Source organism: Osmerus mordax, chromosome 7 (genome assembly GCF_038355195.1).
Source record: "Osmerus mordax isolate fOsmMor3 chromosome 7, fOsmMor3.pri, whole genome shotgun sequence".
NCBI classification, from domain to species: Eukaryota; Metazoa; Chordata; class Actinopteri; order Osmeriformes; family Osmeridae; genus Osmerus; species Osmerus mordax.
The window spans coordinates 10,634,023-10,648,882 of record NC_090056.1 but is presented as its reverse complement, the minus strand read 5'-3'; the positions used below and the strand labels follow the sequence as shown (position 1 = coordinate 10,648,882).

The window sequence follows — 14,860 nt, the reverse complement described above, 5'->3', positions numbered from 1 at the left end:
CTGTACACTTTATTGGTGCCAATTGAGGACCACATCTATATAGATTTAAGATGAGCGCCCCCTAAATTGACTGTGTTATTGCAATGTTTAGAATGGGTTGGTGCGATGCTAGGCTAGCTGTATCGTTTCTTCCAGCTGCCATTCGAAGTACCGTAATGTCTGGTCCCGGTTGACTATCCTCGGTTTGTTACAACGTCTTCGGAGTTTCTTGAGTTTAAGGTAAGACTGTTTTTTTTATTTACTAGTTGGCAATATTATGATATTAAATTAACCGTGTTAGCTCAGAATACTAGCTACACTACACAGCTGCAAAAACACCAGGGATGGAACGCTCTGCTGCAACTCGTGAGCTAGCTTTCCACGTAAGCCAACAGGCAACAACATGCATAATCATTCAGCAAATTTGTTAGTGGTGCATGCTTTAATTCAAGCTATGTTTTCCATTGACAAGTAGGGGCTGCTATAAATCAACCCAATATTGCCGGTCAATCATAATTGCGAGCTAGAACTGCTCCATACCATGAAAAGACAGATGTATACCTCGTACACTAGTTTAGCCAGCTAAGCTAGCTTAGCTGGCTAAACTGCCTATTGACTATTATTGTCAATAGGCAGATTGAGCAGAAGAACAGTGTCGGACTGTATAGCACCTGCCGTTTTTCTCATAATTAGTGTATTTGTAAGTCCGGAAGTTAAAAGTTAATTAACTGTAGTCTCTTTCAATATGTTTAACAAGCTATGTCCGAATGCTGTTCTATACGGTGGTAGGTGAAGGTTGGCTATACATTCTTGAGAAATAACAACAAATGACGGTTCGCTGCTATCCGGAGTGATAGTACTGGTGTAGGTCCCTTGCTAAGTCACTTCTCACGGCCTTGAATGAATAAGCTTGTCTCTTCTCACGCAGGTAGTATTTAAGACAAGTGTTGACTGAACTAAAATCACCAACCTTAACTTTGGGTCCAACCTGGAGGTGGGCTGCTTTGTACAAATGGATAATGGAGATTGGGGCCATAGGGTAAGTCATGTAAGTGTTTTAAGATAATTCAACCACAAAATGAATGCACATTAATACAATTTGACTTCATTTATTTTTTGCTTTTCTTCCTCTTTTTCTTTTTTCGAACTTGTAGATGACTAAACCTGTAACACTGAATGTGGGAGGCCACTTGTACACCACCTCCCTATCTACCCTGCAGCGCTACCCAGACTCGATGCTGGGAGCCATGTTCCGTGGCGATTTCCCTACAACACGTGATACCCAAGGAAACTACTTTATTGACCGTGATGGTACTCTCTTTCGGTATGTGCTGAACTTCCTGCGGACGTCAGAGCTTACTCTCCCAGCAGATTTTACAGAGACAGACCTCCTGAGAAAAGAGGCTGACTTTTACCAGATTGAGCCTCTAATCCACTGTCTTAATGACCCCAAGCCACTCTATCCCTTGGACATCTTTGAGCAGGTGGTGGAATTGTCCAGCACTAGGAAGTTGTCCAAGTACTCAAATCCAGTGGCTGTCATTATTACACAGCTTACTATTACCACCAAGGTCCATGCCCTCCTTGAAGGCATCTCTAACAACTTCACAAAATGGAACAAACATATGATGGACACCAGAGACTGCCAGGTATCCTTTACTTTTGGACCATGTGACTATCACCAAGAGGTATCCCTAAGAGTTCACCTCATGGACTACATAATGAAGCAAGGCTTCACCATTAGGAACACTCGTGTGCATCACATGAGTGAGCGGGCCAATGAAAACACAGTGGAGCATCATTGGACATTTTGCAGGCCAGCTCTCAAGACAGAAGACTAACTACAAATTAGTAAATTATATAAAGTTCCTGAAGTTTTACAAAGAGGTCAAGCCATGCAGTAGTAGAGTAGAAAAGTGACCATACAGTCATGATCATTCAATTAAGAAATACATTGAAAATACATAAAAAAGAAATATCATAATTGATTAATAAAAGAAAGAATACCATCTCTGCATTGAATTATGTCAGCCATGTAGACTATGAAGAACCATTGATTAAAAAAAAGTACAAATTGTAAGCTGGTGTATGTACATTATATCTGCATGGTGTACATTCAAAACACCAACTGTTTTGCATGTATATGAGTAATCTATATATTTCCTGCTGTATTGTTTCAGAATTAATTTTGATTGTCACTAGCATCAGGGTTGATGTTTTGTTGTGTCTCGTAAACATATATTGACAACCTGTTGTGGCATGCATCTCTTTGATTATACCGAATAATTGCTTTTTTACTGTAGGTCATAGACCTTGTCACCCCAAGCCTGTTTGTGTTCCATGGAGCTGAATCATGCATACACTCAATCTCAGAGCTTCTGTGATTCCTCTTTAAGATTTTTGGCATTTAAGTCTGGGATTTTCTGGTTGTATTTGTGCTATAGTTTCTCTGATCTCTATACTTTGATATACGGCATTCTCCCTTCTCTGGAACAAACGTCCTGCTTTAATTAACCCTTGTGTTATCTTCGGGTCATTCTGACCCATCAGTCATTGTGACCCACCGTCGTATTGCGACAACTTTACCACATACAAAAACAAAGTGAAGCATTTTCTTTTAACCGTTGGGCTGTCTCAGACCCCCCACATTGCAAAGGTTAAAAGAAAATAATTTTTATATGTTTTTGTATTGGGTAAAATTGGGTAAACACAACGATGGTTCGTTATGAACCTTTGGGTCATGTGACCCGAAGGCAGCACGAGGGTTAAGGAGGCTGACACCATTACAACATTCAAAGCATTCTGTTTAATGAGTTTTACTGCTGCTAAGTGTATGTCTGTATTTGTACTATAAAATGTGAAATTACAAATAAAGCAAACCTGACCTTGTTTGTTTGTTGTGTTTCTACTTGAAGAGGACAGGGGACAGGGCGTTGTTATTTAGAGTTTCTCTTCTCTGGAAAATACTTCACATTCCCCCCCAAAAATGTAGTCAGTTAAACTGCTGCACTAGTTCACACTTGACCAGTGGGGACCTTACTGTTATTGTAACTTTTATTTGGTATTTTGCATTCTTTAATCCTGCTTTCTTTTCTCTGTCCGCACACCTCCCCAGTGGTGTGGGGGGTTGAGCTGTCAACATCTGCCTGGCCGCCGGTCTGCCAACATTGGACCTTGTTGCCAAGTGGACATCAGTCTCCTATGATGGATAACAGAGTTCCTGGTCCCTTCCTGTCCATCTACCTGGCTGTCCTGTGATGCTGTGCCAATCCCACGCTCCCTGCCCTGTGGCTACCACTGGCTAAACTGACATGTGCCAAGTCAGAACTCTGGATGTCTGTATTTCAACCTCCATTTGCACATTTTTATTCTCTACTCTTGACGTCTACTCACTATGTTTAGCGTATGTCTGCACATCTCTGTCACCAACCGTCTCTGGAAGAGGGGATCCCTCACCGCATTGCTACTCCCAAGGTTTCAGGTTCAGGAGTCAGTTGGCTGAGCGGTGAGGGAGTCGGGCTAGTAATCCGAAGGTTGCCAGTTCGATTCCCGGTCATGCCAACTGATGTTGTGTCCTTGGGCAAGGCACTTCACCCTACTTGCTTCGGGGAGAATGTCCCTGTACTTACTGTAAGTCGCTCTGGATAAGAGCGTCTGCTAAATGACTAAATGTAAATGTAAGGTTTCTTCCATTTTTTCTGAGTTTACTGTGTGTTTTTCCTTGTCTTCCTTGAGGGTTTAGGTTGGTGAGAGGCAGTTAATTGGGCGTATGTGAAGCCCTCTGTGAAATGTAAGAAGGATTTGACTCCAGGTACGATGTGACTGGCTTCACACTCCAGCAGTAGGTGGCGGTGTATCCGCCTTACAGTTAGAAGCAATCCGCCTAACAAAACCATAGAAGAAAGAGACAAAGGCTGTTTCGTTATGTAGCTATAACATTTGAGCGAGCTAGTTTTTTTCTGTTGGTATTCCGTAAATATTTATCTAATCGAAGCCATGGCATGATGTTAAGTATTAATCTGGACAATTTACCTAAACATCATTTACCAATATAGTAAGTGTGGCGCGAATGTTAGTCAAAGTACAGTAAGCGCTAGCTGTCTAACCAACTCTGATAAGCAAGTGTAGCGAGTGCTAGTAACGTTAGTCGCAGTTGAAGCGGTTGTATGAATAACAAAAGTAGTGATTCCAATACTTGGATATTCGACTGCTAGAAAAGAAGCTTAAAATGAAAAAACATTTTAAATGTATTTGACTCTTCGTGAGGTATTTAAGTCAAGGGGCGCTATTTAGCTTTAAAACCTTGCTAGCTAATTTATTCACCTCAGCTGGACTGTCCCCGCTTCTCTAGCTAGCACTAGCTATGCTAGTCTGGTTGGACATTTAAGAGTATTGTAGCTAGGTATTTTATTAGTATTATCAAAAGTACAAGAAAAAAACATGTCTCTGCCTTCGTCGGCGACATAGTGGTATCTGGCCTGTCATATGTCACTTACATTTCGTACAGTCACGCTTTGTTGTGATGTAGTGCACGCTATGAATGAGCTTGTTAATAGAATTTAAATTATATTTGAGATATTTTATGAAAGTGGTCACATGCGTATTCAACCAGAGTTGCGCTAAAGTAGATACGCGTTAAAACTTTTTAAAATGTTTTTTTTTTAGGCTCCGAGTTGTCTCACCGCGTACAATTACTGTAAGGCCGTAACGCAGGGGGCCTGGTTCTCTTCCGGGCCTGGCTATACATGGCCTTCTCTCCCTTCTTATTCAGTCTCCCCAACTGTCTCTCTCTAAAAAAAATATTCTACTATATAAATTATATATGGTTTATAAAATATAAAGACCCACAACATAAAAATAATTACATAAATATTTTATTTTATAACTAGCATTAAAATAAACTGTGACCTCAAACTTAAGGCTATTATTATTAGATGTATGAAAACTTCACATATGTGACTTTACTAGTTCCATGTACTACTATACTGGAATAATACATTCATATTTCACGTGTATTGGAACTCTATTTTTGGTAATTGGAACAATCAGAGTACAATTGGAACTGCTCTTACCAGATAATGTCTACTGACATCTTAGCTATCTTTTTACTTATCTTTTTATTTCCTTACAGGTGAACAACAAGAATGTGTGACCCGTGAGTGGTAATGCCATGAATTGTGATTCAGAAAAAGTTGTCCAGTCCCGGTCACAAATCACCTCATCTGGACAGTCTACTCTTCTACAGGCTCTGAGGGTGTTCAGTCCCATGTCTGTGGATCTCCCCCAAAATGAGAAGGAACTGGTCACTTTCATTGAGCAACTCAGAGGTGAGGGTAACAAGCCTACCATTCTTAAAAGCAAGGATGTATATGGATACAAATCTTGCACTTCAAAAATTAGGCCTATGGTCAAGCTGCATAAAACAGTTGACACTGTAGGCCCAAAAGTCCAGGAGCCTTGCAAAAAGAGGGGTAAACCAACAGTGGACAAGTCTGAAATAAATTATGCCTCATTAAGTCCTGCAGCTAAAGTTGTCCTGAAAAATCAACCCAAGATTCTCCTGACAAATATGTCACAGGAGACCCTAAAACAGACTGTTTCAAAACCACATGCATTTGTAGCTGGACCAAGCAATATGTCCACTTGCTTGAAACTTACCAACATAAGCGGGCCTTCTACAGGCCACACAGCAAGACTGCAGTTTCACACAGGTGTATGGACGGGAGGAGTTACTATGTCGAACTCCCATCTTCCTCTATCAGCACAGCCATCCGATGGTGCCATAAATTCAAAGAAAGCAGCATCTCTACGAAGAGGATATTCTGTAGTGTGCTCTCGCAATTTGGACACAGCTTCTAGAGTCCCTCTACCTCATGTGCATCAGAATGGATGGGTTTTGAGGGAAAGCAATGGAATGCCTTGTTGGAGGGACCAGAAAAGAAAGTGGGTTGAGGAGGCTGAAGAGAAACTGTCTGTGAAGAAGTCCAGTCCAGTCTGGCTGGTTAAAACACAGGAAGACCTTAAAGTTAAACAAAATAATTTAAGATTTAAAGTCATAAAGATTGATGACTCAATAACTGATGATGAGGTTAGGAGAAAAGCGCAGAAGATATTGCAAGTCAACCTGTCTCCTGTCATAGAAATTCAACCACTTATTGCCTATCCTGTGTGAAAAGCTGTTTTTACAGTCAAGTATACGTAACTTAGTTAAATTCATGTTTAACTATGCAGTGTCTCCTTAGAACCTGTATACTTACTTTAATATGTGTCATTTGTAACATGCTGTGCTTGATCTGGGGTTTGTGTCTCAAACAAATAGCCATAAGTGCAAATTATTTTTATGTATACTGTGAAATACAATGTTTAGGAGGATACTTCAAAATATAAATAAAAAATGGTCTTTCATGTACTGTTTGTAAAAGCTTCCAAGATAGACTTGGATTGTTGGATTGTTTGTTTTTCTTGGAACATTTTAAATTGTAGGTGACAAGAAATTTATCTTTAGCAAATGCAATTATAAAAAAATGTATAACGAGTTATGAAGACTTTGGGTATGGAATCTCTTCTCCTCACACTTGTGTAATAAAGCTTTTTTACCACATCTGTATTGTCAAGCATGTTTTGGTACCATAACTCCATACTTAAAACGTGCTACTCTTTAATTTGCACTTCATAGTTTTAGTCTTCGTAAATGAATGGAAGTCCTAACTTGTGAGGTCAACATTAATCCCAGGTTGAAATGTAAAGGGCTGTGCATGTGCCCTATGTAGACGACATACAATTTATATTTCAAAAATAGGATCTATCATTCGATTCGAATTGTCCCGAGTTTAGCGCCTGCTAATGACGTCAATTACAATACACTTTTGGAGCCAGGCACACTTTTTTTCGTGACTTGAAGCAGCCAATGGCATTCTCAGCCGGCTGTCGGCGCCGCCGGTGCTGCATGAAGTCGAACACACCTATTGTCATCACTGGGCAGTGTCACGAACCATCAAACATTGGACTCAAACGGTTCGAGCCAATAAAACCATTCCAGGATATTACGTTGATGTTTTCAATGACATACATAGTTTTATACGCCGTGGTCTCTCCGTGATGTTGCCGGCCTGCCGGCATTCCACAGAGGCCAGTGAGTGTATAATAATCTTAACATTCATACGAATTATATTGAAATGTTATGAACCTAAAGTATGTCATATTTAGAAAGCAAAATAATTCTATACTTCTTGGTTTTCAATTTGTTAATTGTGCTTTAGTCGATGTGAACGATTGCTCAACCCGTACATTGAGGTCTAAAACGAGGGAACCTTCTTATGTCACTTACTGCAAACGGATGCTACTGTAGCAGTTAGATTGTAAACCAAAGGACAATCACAATACACATGGCATTTGAGACCATTAATTATCAACTTTATTATTTGTGATTATTAAGTGTGTTAATCAGTCGAGTTAGACATGTTTCAGAAAAGCCAAAATTTAAAATATTTCCTGAGTCTTGTCCCAGGCAAACGTCGCTTTGGGATGTACAGATTCTTGCCGTTGTTTTTTTGTGTTGGAGGTGGGATGGAATGGATCATGATTAACGTCAGGATTGGGAAGGAAACCTTCTGTAAGTAACATACCGCTGCACAATACCTTATGCAACCTGTGGTGTAAACTAATCAGACACCGAGTGAAATGACAGCACCCTTGAATATGTCAAAGCAACCAGGAAAAGTATTGGACACCTGAAATGTGGCTTTAAACTTTAAAACTGTTGGCATTACCATACTGGCAACTAACGTTTGCTATACCTATGTCCATGTATTGTAGTTTGTGTACTTGTCCATCCTCAAATGGAGCTGACCACTGCTCTCCTTATTGTGTCCATCCACTTTATATGACCTTGGATTTTATAACATACTTTTCTTCATTTGATTTTTCAGATGACGTTTACAGAAGAAAACAATCAGAGAGACAATATGAGGCGAAGATTAAGCACGATTGATACTTCTTGCCGAATCAGCAGCCAAGTGATCTATCGGTGGAAAACGAGACCCTGCAGTCCTTTAAGCGTCTCAATGCAAGTAACTGGATTGCTTAGACTGACTTTGAGAAATCATTGTGAGACTGAGAGAAGTGTGGTATGGAATCCAAATCCCAAAGGTTATTGTCTTGTTGATCAATTACTCAACTGTGTGGATCCTAAATTGTGTCCCCACACCCAGTGTGAAGGTGCCTAAAACACCGCTTCACAGTTTGTCATTTGTCTACATGCTGTATTGTATCTGAGAATGCATTTTAGTGAGCCATTGTGACAAAAGTGTATTTTTATTTAAGAAAAATCAAAAGTAGTAATGGAGTAGTTATGGAGCTGTGGTTTGAAGGCTACTGTAAACCTATAAAGAAATGTTGCATTTTGTAATGTTTCACACTTTATGTACATATTAATTGCCAATTAATAATACATTATAGGACCTAGTGCAATACTCACATGCCTTGACAAATGAAACAAAAACTAAAATGGCGTTTAACATGAAAATATATTGCCAAGTTCAACATAACAATAGAACAGCAATATAGATAGATTATTATTCAACTGATCAACCTTCACTCATTAAAGAACAAGGTGTTTTCTGAAGTATGCTTAATAAAAGGAGATTGTTTAAATCATTCAAATGAATCATGACCTTCCTCTACAGTGCATCTCCTCCTCTGAAACCTTAAATTGGAGCAGGTTTCTCCTATATGGTCATGTCAGTGGTAATTTCCGATTGGCAGAGCCCTGAGACAAAGGAAGCTCTTTGGATGCTCAGCCAGCAACAGTGGATTGCCGTCGAGTCGCACCTCTTCCATGTTGGCTCTGATGTAATGAGTGTCATTTGTTTTGCAGAAAGTCTGATCTGATATGGTAGCAATGTTGTTTCTCTGTAGAAAAGACCAAGAAGAAAAATACAATTCTTTAAAATATATATAAATAAGATATTATCCTCTGCAGAACAGTTGATGTAATCAGAACAAATGTGTCATGCTACCAAAATATGTTATTGTAATGGAATCAGAAGGATTGTCAACACACATATAGGTGCACGATGCGAAGACTCTCTGGTAGTGGTGGGATTGCCTCCAGTTCATTGTTCCCAAGGTAAAGATACGACAGTTTGTCAAGTTTCTGTAACAGTTTCACAGATTTAAAGATCCTCAGGTTATTTAAGGTACACAATGTTGGCATCGAAACATCACTAAAATTGCAAGGCAGCCATCACCCGGCCTGTTAAAAGTTACTGCATTCAGAGTTTAATTCCAGAAGTTGGGACTTATTTCTGGCTTACCTTAAAAGCAGTTGATTTTACACCCTTGGTTTTAAGACGGTTGAAATTGGCATTGAATGAAATGAGTTTGGCAGGTAACATGGGTAGCTTGGCCAGTCTATTCTCTGCAAGAGTGAGCTCCTCCAGAAGGGTCAGTTTAGCAAATGCCCCATCTTCTATCTCAGAGATGAGGTTTCCAGTAAGATCAATTCTTCTCAGAGTAGCTGTAAAATGTTCAAATGACAATAAGTGAAATTATCCTAAATTCAGTTGAGTAATGCATATGTTTTAAAGTCATATTGTCCTGGAAATAAAAAAGAACACACAGACTATTCTATTCTGTATAACACGGAATTTCATTTACCAACGTCGGCAAAGTCTTTATTGGTTATTTTGGTTATTTTGTTGTAGCGTGCATAGAGATAGGCAGTTTCCTTGGGCAGTGCTGGAACTGCAGTCATCTCAGGGGAGACCTCCTCACAGTACACAGATCCAGTCAGACAAACACACAGGAGGCATGTGGGAAGCTCTGGAAACAACATTTTGTTCTATGAATGCATCCCAAAACCATATATCACAATACTTTTCTCCTATACTGTGTGTGATGATGCAGATGATGATACATGTATTTATTAATTACCACTGTCATCTGTTGAAGCTCCTGCTACTGGACTTGTGTCGGAATCTCCCAGAGTATCATAGTCTGATATCGTCACAATCTCATTCTGTTGATTTGTAGAAAAGGAAACATTCTAAATCACCAAATGGGACATCATTTTTACATAAAAAAGCAATCCCTACAAACCCACAATATAAGCGATGTTGTTGTATTTAAAGAGAGTGTTTTGTTTCAATAAAGAGAGATTCTTAACTTAAATCACAAGCATATTTTACCTTAGGTTTCTTAACTTCAAGAAATCTGTTCTTTGCAGCTGAAGAGAGCATCCATGGAAGCAAAATGATGGAGAGAAACAAAGTCCTGTGGTCCATCATGTTTCTGACTGGGACGGGAGAAGTACAGCACTGTCTGGTGGGCTGGGATTTTAAAAGCTTGTGAGTAGGAGAATCATTTTCCATACAGTTTTTATTAGAGACTGTCAGTGGCCTATTGAATAAGACTTGGAAACTAAAGTTAACCCAATGCTTGCTCTCACTGTAGTCAGAAAATTTGGAAGTTTAGCAGTGTTCTAAAATATACTCTGAGTACAGAATCTCAATGCCTCTCAGTACTTTTCTATTTTGAACATACAAAAACAGAATTAGATAGAAAATATCAAACTTTGATTTTAGAATCTATCACTAGTCTTAGAACATAATCTCCATGTGAAAGCAAATAATTGTAAATACAAGTTCAAATTAAGTGAACAGAGGACATTTTACCCTTTTGTAAGAATACACATTGTGTGTGTTTCAGGAATAGATGGAAAATGTTCCATGGAAAATGTGGCTTTTGGAACTGTTTATCTGACAAGTAGGACAGTGAAGTGAATGTGAACCTTAAGGCATGGAGCAGTGGGATATGATTACTGGAATTTTGGACCAAATTATTTTTTGTGAAGTGAACTATTGCCAAAAACAGCATTTAACAAGGGAAAGCTTTCTTCTAACCAAGTCCTCCCTTTTAGGAATCAAAACACCTCCTAACTCCTCATCTACCTACTTCTAATGGATGTTATTGAAAATTTTTTTTTTTTTGTCAAAACAGAATCTCTCTTTTACTATATAATCTATAGTATTTTATGAAGTTGGTTGTCTTGGTTTAACTACTGACCTACAGTACTGTGAAATGCCCTAGGCATTAACACAAAATGAATCAAAAGCAAAGCAAAAATGTTTTAATAATGAAACTACTAGGAATAAACTACAAATAATGTTGTCAACTGTATACTTTTATACTGCTGCAGAAATATATACACAATATTCATGTCAAGACTCTTGGGTGCCTTTTGCAGACTTTTGTACAGTACTGTTTTTTTAGACTCACATAATAAAAGTGCATTACAAGTTTACCATGTGGTCAAAGCATACAATAGCACATCCCACCACAGAGTAGAGAGTGCATGTCCTACTTGAGATACTAGATAAGATGGTAAAAGGAAAACACATGGAATTTGCCTTCAAACGTTATGTAAGTAACAAATTACATTTCCATAATGTATTTCCCAGAAAGGTTCTGCTCTGAACCTTGCCATGTATTTCAGTTTAGGGATATTTGGTTCCTTGGAGAGGACGTCTGGTTTTGATGGACTTTAGAGGTCTATTTGTATCTGACTCCTATTATTTTTACAGTTACACAATTCCTGTTGGAAAAAACTATCAATGGAAAAACTAATACATGTGAGATATTTGTACCTTTTGAGTCCATATCCTGATCACACAATAAATGTGAATGTGAATCAAAACAATAAATGATCCCTCCAAAAAGTAGTTTTGTCATAGATTGACATTGCAATCACTAACCATTTTTGAGTTGTTATGTGGTCAATTATTTTGTACAATGACAATTTTCCTTTTTGGAATATTCTGACATTTCTAGCAGCTTGATGTTGTCACTGTTATTCTCAGGGTTTTATCTGAAGCTTTGAAATTGTTGCATTTTTAATCCTGAGATTGTATTCGTTATAATTAACTAACTTATTGTGTGCACTTATTGATATGAACTAGGTTAAGACCACACTTGATATTTTGCCTTGCCAATCTTCAGATTTACAGTTGAACTACTGAGAAGTTTTAATGCAATCCACAAATTCGTACTCAGTGTGTTTGTCAGTATCTGTACTTGATTGTTAGTGACCATAGTATTATGATGTTTGACAAACAATTCTTTATTCATAGTAATTCACAATAAAACACCATAATAACCTGTTAAATGCTTGTGTCATCCATTCTGTGACCTCAAGCACACCTTGAGCTTTATATACAGTTCTTTAATTACACATGTTACTATTTTCAATAAAATTCACTTTATCAATCCCAAAGAAAATTCAAGCACAGTAGCACAATAAGTTGTTTAAAGTAGTGACCACAGTACCAATAGCTTTGTATCACTGAGTTTCTTTTAGTTCCAGTCAGCGAATGGCTGATAATGTATTTAAATGCACTGATAAATTTTTAAATCAAATTGACAGCTTGTTTACTATCTGTGTAGTGGAAAACCCCAACGCTTTATTGTCGAAACAGAGTGTTCTGTGTATGCCTTGTTGACCAGTTCCTCACCTAGCATACACTTGGAGGTTGACTCCCACTAAAGACCTTGTATATGGACACAACCCAAATGAATTAGGCCAGACAAATAGCAGGCATGGCATTAAAAAGAGAACCAAGAGAAAGGCTCAGAGAAATCAAGTCTTTACAGTTACTAATGGGATCTACAATCCTGATAGCTTTGGTCTTATACAATAAGAGACAAAGGTGGAAAGTCTTAAAGAGCTGCAAGTTTACACCATCAAAATCAACTTAGTTGGCACATTCACCTTTTCTTCTGGAAGCAATCCTACGTTCAGTGAGTTCAGTGCAATAGTGCACCTTTGACCTCTAGTGGTGGTTTGGGTGAAAAACACTCCAACATACGGTACAAAGCATTGTGTCAAGACACTGAAAGCTCAGGAAAAATGGCACATATTCTGTAGAGCAATATTATGTTGTTTAACAGTGTATGTGTGTCTGTGTGTGTACCATGTATGTGTGTTTGCACATGTGTGGTGGTGTGTGTGACAGGAACCCATCCCATGAAGGCCTGCTGCCTCTGCTGATCATCTTCCACTTCTTCAGTGTCATCCCCAACATTAAGGTACACGCACTGCACCACAAACTAATACACCTTACATGTCTGGCTCAATAGTCTACGGGTATGCTTCATCTTAAAAGTTACTTGTTGGGCCCTGATTCTACTGTCCTAACCACCAGCTGATGATGGCTCTGGTGGCCAGCACCCTAATGGACCTGCTGAAGGACTTCCAAGCCTTTGCTAGGATTCTGGTTTTGAGTGCTGGTGTACCGTCATGATGTCCCAGAGAGAGGGGAAAGTGGTCACTAGGGCACCTTGTGCACTTTGATAGTGAATTCACTGAAGTTTGACTTGAAATTTGAAATGTTTACAATAGTTAAGAAGGTGTACACATATTCTTAGTCAAAACAAAAGTGTGGTTGCAGTACTCTGTCCACTTCACACTCTCTTCCTGCTCTTTTTCCATTTCCACCAGCTGCCTCTCGTGCTTGGCCACCTGTGTTAAAATGTTAAAAACAGGATCTTCAACCACCTGGCCATCTCTCTCTTTCTCCCCAACCTTCTCCGCCACTTCCTCCTCCTCTACTCTCTCCCTCCTTTTCTGCCTCCTTCACCACCACTACAGGCTCCACCGGTGCCCTAGCCTCCCAGGGCTTGTTGGCAAAGGACTGAGGACAGTCTCTGAACAGGTGGGAGAACTCGCCACACAGGTTGCAAGCCCTCCCATTAGGGCACTCTGCGAATATGTGCCCAATCTCCAACAGACAACCTCCTGGCATGCAACTGCAAGGTGCCTGTGCTTCATGCACTTCTTGCACAATACAGGATGTCCCTGATAATGCACAAAGCAACAGTTTTTTTTTTTTCTCTTCAGACGAAATGTTCAAGTATGTTTACTTGTGTCCATAATGTCAAGCCAATGTTTACAAATCCTAATGCAGACAACTGAGTTATGAGATATTGTGCATTATCAATGCATGATATCAACGTATGCCCAACTATCAGTGTGGCGCATACAATACACATGTGTTGTATTTATATTTCTTACACATGTAATAAAAAGCAGGAAATCCTTGTTTTATTGTCTTTCGACAGGTGCTGTTACGCATACCCAAGTAAACCATGGGCAGTGACAACACCAGTTTTTTTACATTACGTAAAGACATTTAAAGTACATTCCAAAAAACATTGTCACTGACTGTAGTGTCTACACGTAAAGCCATATGAGAAACATTCAACTGCACCGCTGATACAAATTCAATGGTTTAAGTTTATTTCAGGAATCATACTATCAACATTTTATGCATTAATGCCATGTTTGTAGGTCAGAGTGTGCTGTCCGTCAGAAAATCCCGACTTACGCAGCGTTAAGACGTCAAGTTGTCTCGATGTGCACTCCACAATAGCCTCTCATCTGACTGGAAAACAATGTTGACTATTTTCTCATAATTCTGATATTTTCTCGCAATTCCGTAATAGGCCTACGTAGGCTAATTCTGTGATATTTATGGGTAATTCCGTGATATGCAGTTAGAATTTATTTTTTATTTTTTTATGAATGCGATATGCTTCCGTACCAATCAGTGAGATGGTTGGGTGCATACACATTATTTAAGTAATATTTTGCGTAAAGTCCTTAACAAATGATTGATAGATTGCAACATTTTGGAAATGTGATCGATGTGCTCTGTAAGTTCCCATATCTTACTTACGGAGTCCCCTTTTAATATATAGATAATTCAGATTTGATTGGTCATTTATTACACATTATACCGTCATTATATAACAATATAACAACAAGTGTATATTTTGACATGCACAAAATCAAACATTCACAGGCTTGGGAGACATGTTTTGGCCA

The 14,860-nt window shown here is 38.9% G+C and overlaps 4 protein-coding genes across 6 annotated transcripts; 3 read left to right on the top strand and 1 right to left on the bottom strand.

Annotated features, from left to right (window-relative positions):
• The first annotated feature begins 118 nt into the window (after window positions 1–118).
• kctd6b (potassium channel tetramerization domain containing 6b) lies at window positions 119–2,858 on the top strand. Of its 3 annotated transcripts, none has more exons than XM_067240377.1 (3): window positions 119–219; window positions 912–1,027; window positions 1,134–2,858. In XM_067240377.1, the coding sequence occupies exons 2-3, from the start codon at window positions 992–994 to the stop codon at window positions 1,818–1,820; spliced, it is 723 nt and encodes a 240-aa protein (XP_067096478.1). In that variant the 5' UTR covers window positions 119–219; window positions 912–991; the 3' UTR covers window positions 1,821–2,858. The 3 variants fall into 3 exon arrangements, with proteins under 3 accessions (XP_067096478.1, XP_067096479.1, XP_067096477.1); XM_067240378.1 differs by having other exon boundaries at window positions 126–219; window positions 908–1,018; XM_067240376.1 differs by having other exon boundaries at window positions 126–219; window positions 908–1,027.
• Window positions 2,859–3,882: 1,024 nt separating this feature from the next.
• LOC136946142 (coiled-coil domain-containing protein 71-like) lies at window positions 3,883–6,580 on the top strand. The gene is made up of 2 exons (XM_067240368.1): window positions 3,883–4,033; window positions 5,111–6,580. Exon 2 carries the CDS (start codon window positions 5,150–5,152, stop codon window positions 6,149–6,151), a length of 1,002 nt encoding a protein of 333 aa, XP_067096469.1. The 5' UTR covers window positions 3,883–4,033; window positions 5,111–5,149; the 3' UTR covers window positions 6,152–6,580.
• A 736-nt stretch (window positions 6,581–7,316) lies between these two features.
• On the top strand, window positions 7,317–8,634 carry LOC136945847 (ubiquinol-cytochrome c reductase complex assembly factor 5). The gene is made up of 2 exons (XM_067239927.1): window positions 7,317–7,591; window positions 7,908–8,634. Exons 1-2 carry the CDS (start codon window positions 7,438–7,440, stop codon window positions 7,967–7,969), a joined length of 216 nt encoding a protein of 71 aa, XP_067096028.1. The 5' UTR covers window positions 7,317–7,437; the 3' UTR covers window positions 7,970–8,634.
• Window positions 8,274–10,309, bottom strand: ognb (osteoglycin, paralog b). Its single transcript, XM_067239926.1, has 6 exons — window positions 10,167–10,309; window positions 9,913–9,997; window positions 9,637–9,801; window positions 9,294–9,496; window positions 9,041–9,133; window positions 8,274–8,889 (listed from the first exon to the last, which is right to left on the bottom strand). Exons 1-6 carry the CDS (start codon window positions 10,263–10,265, stop codon window positions 8,719–8,721), a joined length of 816 nt encoding a protein of 271 aa, XP_067096027.1. The 5' UTR covers window positions 10,266–10,309; the 3' UTR covers window positions 8,274–8,718.
• Between the last annotated feature and the right edge of the window lie 4,551 nt (window positions 10,310–14,860).

Excerpts from the sequence above, each read along its gene's own strand:
- kctd6b (XM_067240377.1), top strand. The coding sequence starts at position 992 with ATGGATAATGGAGATTGGGGCCATAGGGTAAGTCAT. Across the intron at positions 1,028-1,133 it reads GGGGCCATAGGGTAAGTCAT|ATGACTAAACCTGTAACACT; the intron begins GTAAGTGTTTTA and ends TCGAACTTGTAG.
- LOC136946142 (XM_067240368.1), top strand. The coding sequence starts at position 5,150 with ATGAATTGTGATTCAGAAAAAGTTGTCCAGTCCCGGTCACAAATCACC.
- LOC136945847 (XM_067239927.1), top strand. The coding sequence starts at position 7,438 with ATGTTTCAGAAAAGCCAAAATTTAAAATATTTCCTGAGTCTTGTCCCA. Across the intron at positions 7,592-7,907 it reads GATTGGGAAGGAAACCTTCT|ATGACGTTTACAGAAGAAAA; the intron begins GTAAGTAACATA and ends TTGATTTTTCAG.
- ognb (XM_067239926.1), bottom strand. The coding sequence starts at position 10,265 with ATGATGGACCACAGGACTTTGTTTCTCTCCATCATTTTGCTTCCATGG. Across the intron at positions 9,802-9,912 it reads AGCTTCAACAGATGACAGTG|AGCTTCCCACATGCCTCCTG; the intron begins GTAATTAATAAA and ends TGTTGTTTCCAG. Across the intron at positions 8,890-9,040 it reads TTCGCATCGTGCACCTATAT|AGAAACAACATTGCTACCAT; the intron begins GTGTGTTGACAA and ends TCTTTTCTACAG.